This window comes from Pundamilia nyererei, unplaced genomic scaffold (assembly GCF_000239375.1).
Source record: "Pundamilia nyererei isolate P.nyererei 1_Seehausen unplaced genomic scaffold, PunNye1.0 scaffold00225, whole genome shotgun sequence".
Lineage (NCBI taxonomy): Eukaryota > Metazoa > Chordata > Actinopteri > Cichliformes > Cichlidae > Pundamilia > Pundamilia nyererei.
The window spans coordinates 41,617-48,159 of NW_005187626.1; the positions used below are offsets into that span (position 1 = coordinate 41,617).

The 6,543-nt window shown below is 49.1% G+C and overlaps 1 protein-coding gene across 3 annotated transcripts in view; it reads left to right on the forward strand.

Annotated features, from left to right (window-relative positions):
* The window catches only part of LOC102192550 (striatin-like), a 31,617-nt gene that overhangs the window by 12,114 nt on the left and 12,960 nt on the right, over positions 1–6,543 (forward strand). For all 3 annotated transcript variants that reach the window (XM_005748553.1, XM_005748554.1, XM_005748555.1), the window contains exons 2-4: positions 5,068–5,171; positions 5,895–5,968; positions 6,435–6,513. In XM_005748553.1, coding sequence (XP_005748610.1) covers positions 5,068–5,171; positions 5,895–5,968; positions 6,435–6,513 — 257 coding nt within the window. The remainder of the gene's footprint in view (positions 1–5,067; positions 5,172–5,894; positions 5,969–6,434; positions 6,514–6,543) is intronic.

Below are 6,543 nucleotides of genomic sequence, written 5' to 3' on the forward strand. Positions count from 1 at the left end.
AATGCACGACTGCTCTGCCTGGAAATAAGCAGCCGTGCATCAGCTTCAGTTTTGGTTATTAAGCAGCTGTTTGTCCGTTTTCATTGGACTAGCTCGGCGTTTATATCAGGAAGTGCTGGCGTGCACACTGGGGCCTTCCACTGGGATCAGCTCGCGTTCCCTTTTATGTTTAAGATAAGAAGTCGTTTTTATGAATGAAAGCGGCTCCTTTGAATTTCGCCTCCCTCTGCGATCCGATGTGGAGCGCCGACGCGCTTCTATAAATGAAACAAAGGCTGATGGGAGTTCTGAACAAGTGGGTTACCCAGTTTGTAGAGTGAAAGGTCTCTGAGTGGCTGCACTTCCTGCCAGATGGCTTCATGTCAGGAGACCAGATATCCACCTGGATTTAATCCAGAAGGAAGTTTTATTTAAAATTTTATCTGCTGAAACAGAAGTGAAGGTTTGTAGCTGTGACCTCCGTCAGTCTGGAAACTGCGAGACTCACAGGAGACAAAGTGCAGCCTCTGGTTTACAGTTTATAGAACAATTAGGAATAAATCATCAAATCAATGCCTCAAAATCAGCAGTGAATCCATCCTTTTTTTCCTCAGAGCTTCAGTTCATCCTGGAACTATTAACCTGAAAGCCAGAGTGGAAATGCTGATCGCTCTCTGACCTCGGGAGAGAAGACGAACGCCGTCCTGGCTGAAACGCCTTCAGAACAACGAGCCTTTTAACGTTCTGGTAACTGCAGTTTGGGGTGCGCGCTCAGAGATGCGCCAACAGATCCTTCCTTGTGAATAACAGGACAGGGCTAACCTCTGTACCGCCGCGCTGTTACAACTTAATAATAATAATAATAATGGATTGGATTTATATAGCGCTTTTCAAGGCACCCAAAGCGCTTTACAATACCACTATTCATTCACACACTGGTGGAGGCAGCTACAGGTGTAGCCACAGCTGCCCTGGGGCAGACTGACAGAAGCCAGGCTGACATATCGCGCCATCGGCCCCTCTGACCAACACCAGTAGGCAAGTAGGGTAAAGTGTCTTGCCCAAGGACACAACGACCAGGACAGAGAGCTCGGGGATCGAACCGGCGACCTTCCGGTTACAGATAGGCTTCCCAACCCCCTGAGCCACGGTCGCCCCGTATACAACACCTTGCTTTGGTGTCACTCACGAAAGGATGTGGAGAGAAAAACAGAATCTGAAAATGATCCATCCACAGAGGAAGTCATTCATGACAAGTTCAATTTTATTTATAAGGTGCTTTATATTGTAAGGACCCTACAATGACACCGAGGAAACCCCGACAATCAGAGGACCCACTTTGAGCTAGCAGATCCTTTCCATCGTGGTTGGCGTATCAGATGACTTTCAGGCTAACGGGAGTGAAAAGCAGCGTGACTGAAGCGGAGCGTGAGGCCGTCAGACTCACCTCTGGCAGGCAGCTCGAGCAACACTCAGTAAAATCTATAATTATGAGTGAAGACGCCCCCGACGCGCTGCAGATGCCTTCCTACACAAAGGCCCTGAAACATCCCACCAAGTTCACCGCCATCCTCAGACGCCATGGCAACAGACGAGCGAGCGTCACAGAGCTCAGACGAGGCTCTCATCTCGACATCTGCATCATCGAACGAGCTCAGGCTGAATACCTGCTTCAGTCACACCTGAGCTTCTGTCAGGAGGACAGATGAACCTCGGTGGAGGCTGAAATTACTGCTTCTGTATATTACAGGAAACAATCTGTCGCTTTATCAGATAATCAACAATAAATAATAATTACTGTGATTAAAGATGTTTTTTGGGAGACTTTTTTTAATCTCGTCACAGGTATAATTTGGAAGCAATGTCAGGTGTTGTAAACACTACAGGCCATTTTTATTTTAGTCATAATAAACTGTCAGCCTGCAGTTCCTCTGCTGGACAGCAGGGGCAGCAGTGAGTCGGTTACAGTAGAAGTAACCGTGTTTACGGCCTGATACACAGACCGTTCGTCTCTGTGGATAATTTCCCCTTCATACCACCTGCACGGGGAGGATGTTGTTATAACTCAACTCCAAAGTTTGCATTTATTAGGGGCGTGGCCTCTGACAGGTGGATGATGACACAGGCGGCTGTAGCCGCTAGCTTCACCTCAGCTAACTGTTCCTCTGCACCGTGTGTGCTGCTGGAGCGTTTTCAATGCAATGATCTGTTCACTGATTCGCTGCGGTTCCTCCTGGGTGTCTCGAAGTCGTCTCAGGGACTCAGATGTCTCGGCTGTTTTGCGATCGCCTCGGTGTCCCTCTGGATAATTTGGAGGGGAGGGCTTCTGCTTGGCCCTGAGGCCTGGAAGTGACAGAAGATCATTTGATGATGACGGGGTTTTGGGGGTTTTAGCTGTTCGGGTCATTTTTTACATTTTTAGTTTGGCCTCAAACACAGCAGCTGCCCAAAAGCAGCCACTGACCGGCTGATTATCAGCAGCCTGACAGGTGACCGCAGCAGCAGGGCCGTCGCTCATTTTCAGAAGGAAAGTTTCCCGACGTCGAGATGCAGATGCATCGATAGCCTCGAGTGAAGAGCGACCCAGATCAATGTGTTTGACATGAGTGGAGCGTCCTACTTCCTGTGTGTGTGTGTGCGTGTGCGTGTGTGTGTGAAATCAGCAGCATCTTCAGCTCAGACTGAAACACGACTGAAGTTTGGACGATTTGTCCGTCGACAGACTCGTTAAACAATCGTGTTTGATATTTTGATATTTTGTGAAACAGCTGTGTGGAGCAAACTGCTGAAACCCCAAATTTTGATGTTTGAGATAAGAAAACCGTTAAAAGGACCATGTTTAAAATGGAAATGAAGTCAGAGTATGACCTCACTGACACGTCGACATTTGAAGGCAACGCGTCAGAGGCTGAAGCTCATCGGCTGCGGTGCATTTATTTGTTTTTAGCAGAAACTTTTCTGGTTTTGTGTTGTAACCTTTTAAAATCTGAAGCATCAAATGATTTTTACAATTGGTGTTTAGATGATTTGACCCTCCTGCTGCGTGCTCAGTCATCCAGGTAAGGAAATCCCGGGGCTGGCTCGTGTGGACGCGGCGTTTTCAGTGTGAGAAACGTTTCGTCATCATCCAGGTGACTTCTGAACAAGTCTGTTCTTCAGTCTTGACTTCAGTTTGTATTTCATGCAGTGGTCTGTTTGGAGTCGGAGTTTCTCATATTTATTAAAACGTCCATGTTTTTAAAGCTCGCGATGACGTCAGAGATCTTAGTGACGGGCTGATGTGGCGCTCTGGTCTCAGCTGTCTGTGAGCAGCAGCTCAAAGCTGTGCACGCTCCTCTCAGCCAGGGTTGCATCATAAATGTTCACTCGGTTCATAAAAGTGGCTGCAGCGTCGCTGCTCTGCCAGCTGGATGTTTGCTGTGAGCTCTCACGTTATAACAGCTGACCTGATTCTGAAGCAACTGTACACACAAACAGGCGATGATGATGAGGAGGAGGAGTGTCGGGAGGTTTGAGGATGACGTCGGCGCTGATGTGCTGGATCCAGCTGGGGAAAAGCTGAGTCCCTGCATGCAGCGCCTTTCAGCAATCTCTTAAACCAGGGGTGGGCAACTCCAGGCCTCGAGGGCCGGTGTCCTGTAGGTTTTAGATCCCACCCTGGGTCAGCACACCTGAATCACATGATTAGTTCGTTACCAGGCCTCTGGAGAACTGCAAGAAATGCAGAGGAGTCATTTAGCCCTTTAAATCAGCTGCGATGGATCATGGACACATCTAAACCTGCAGGACACCGGCCCTCGAGGCCTGGAGGTCCCCACCCCTGTCTTAAACGGTCGCATTCCAGGATGCTCACTGAGACGCTTCAACATCTGATTGGCTGTTACCTGACTGCACTGTCAGGTAACGACACGTCGTCATGCAGCATCCGCTCATGACAACAACCTCATTTTATTAAACCAGGCACAACTAGGTAATCCTCATCAGCCAATTAAAATGGAGCTCCGCCTTCTTGAACTTCCTGTTACTACAGTAACCTCACAGCAGCCATGTTATTGGTCAGATGATGTCATTAAAAATGTGCCAGAGTGCTCCAACAGCACAAACACAGTCCAGGGGTCCAGCTAGCAGCTACAGCCGCCTGTGTCGCCATCCACCTGTCAGTCAAAGAGGCCCCGCCCCTAATGATTCATGCAGTCAAACAGGCTGTAACAGAGGCGGAGCCAGACATGAATCACTGCTGCAGCCTCCAGTGGACGTTACAGGAACTGCAGCCGTGATGTTCCTCAGCCAAGTCTGCGGGTGGGGTCAACCCTGACGGCAGGTGGGTCACATGGTGCCTGTTCCCACGCTGCGGGGTAGGTGTTAGTCAGTCACAAGTCTCCCATCAGTCCTGCAGACACCCAGTCACCCATTTCCCAGGAGGCTTTGGGGCCCTCAGGCTTAAGGATGTGGGGCGATCAGCCTGTTTCTGCTCTGCAGAGCAGCCATGTGTCAGGTGTTGGTGACTTCCTTCTGAGTAACACGATGAATCAGGTCTTGTTATGTTATTGTTTGTCATATGTTTGTTAGGTTAAGTTATTTACGCTGCTGATCCAGGATCAGACCGCAGGACTGAAGGTGCTGCGTTATTGTAGATTTCCCACCAAACCGCTGCGGACCCCTGCGTGCTGTTTGTGTTTTGCTCAGAGGCTAACTTCAGTGTTCAGCTCCTGAACGCACCGCAGTGCAGCTGCTGAGTCTCACACTGTCGGTCTGCACTGTAACGACGATTGTGACTGTGCAAACGGCGCCGCGTCGTTCCCCGCTGGGTCCCGGTGGAGTTGGTCGGTAATCCGTCCACAGCCGTCTCCGCCGTGTTTAATGGAGATTAGATGTGTTTATGGACCTCCTGAGGCGTCGTTAATCTCATCGCTGCTCGCTCGCTTTGCTTTTTGTGTGCGTTTCTGTCTTTAGCCTCATTCAATTAAGCGAACTTTGGTGTTTAATCAGACACAGGGGACTGAAGCTGCATGTCTGGAGTGGGAGAATATGTTAAAATGAAGTTTAAACCTCGGCCCCGCCTTCATTTGGTGTTTCCTCTGCTCGCAGGCTCAGATCGCCTTCCTGCAGGGCGAGAGGCGGGGCCAGGAGAACCTGAAGAAGGACCTGGTGAGACGAATCAAGATGCTGGAGTACGCTCTGAAGCAGGAGAGGTGAGATCCTTTTACCAGGGTCACATATTTCACATGCAAACACTTTGATGAGGAAACGAATCCTCTCTGCCCCGACCTGAACTCAAAGGAAAACGTTCGCTCACACTTGAGATGCGACATTGGTTTGGGAGAGACCACGGCCGTAGAAACACGGGGGTGTTCCTCCCACTGCCAACAAGAATGATCAGTCAAAGTTGTTCATAAACATGTCCTCTGTTTATGAACGTCACTCAGAACTGAAATATGAACCTTTTAAAGTTTCCAGCTCATGTTTTAGTTCCAGGTCCTGGTTTAGCTGCCATAGTGAAGGAGTTTCCATTCAACTCAACTTTATTTATACAGCACCAAATCACAACAGCAGTCGGCTCAAGGTTCTTTATATTGTAAGGTAGAGCCTACAATTATACATACAGAGACAACCCAACAATCATATGACCCCCTATGAGCAGCGCTTTGGTGACAGTGGGAAGGAAAAACTCCCTTTTAACAGGAAGAAACCTCCAGCAGAACCAGGCTCAGGCCTATTAACACATAGTGAGTGAAGAAGAAACACCCAATGCATCATGGGAATCCCCAGCAGCCTACACCTATTGCAGCATCACTAAGGGAGGATTCAGGGTCACCTGGTCCAGCACTAACTATGTGCTTTAGTCCATCTGAGAAGTAAAATGCATGAAGCCCGAATGAGATAAAGACGTTTGTGATATCTGTGTGTGTCCTCAGAGCCAAATACCACAAACTGAAATATGGCACCGAGCTGAACCAGGGAGAAATCAAACCTCCGAGTTACGACTCAGGTAAGAGTTTTTCTGACTGTTTTTCCCGTCTGCACAAATTCAGCGTCGTGTTCGGTCAGAGGCACGAAAATCACAGTTTAAGTTTCCAACAGCACTAACCCATCTCACACTGCATGTGTCCTACATGAAAATGTAATTAATGTCTGCACTGAAGCCTTCAGAGTCGCCCCCTGCTGGCCATCACAAAGAAACGCAGCATTAGGATGATCTTCTTCACGCTTGCTGTGGTTCCTCTGCTGCTTGTGCTTCTCTCTTCGCTCCTCACCTCTGAGTTTGATGCTGGGAGGAGCCTCTCTGCTGCCTCCCTGTGGACACATCAGAAATAAACTGGGCCTTTTATTTGCTCTCATCTGTTAACATGTGACGGTTCCCGGGAGGACATATTTCAGGAGAGGGGCATCTGCAGCACGATGCTTTGGGAATTCACGGGTGGATGGACGCAAACGTAACGTGTTCTCTGTTTCAGACGACGACAACGAGGCTCCGAGTCCTCCGAACAGCAGCCATCAGCTCAGCTGGAAACAAGGACGCCAGCTGCTCCGGCAGTGAGTGCACACACAGACACACACACACAC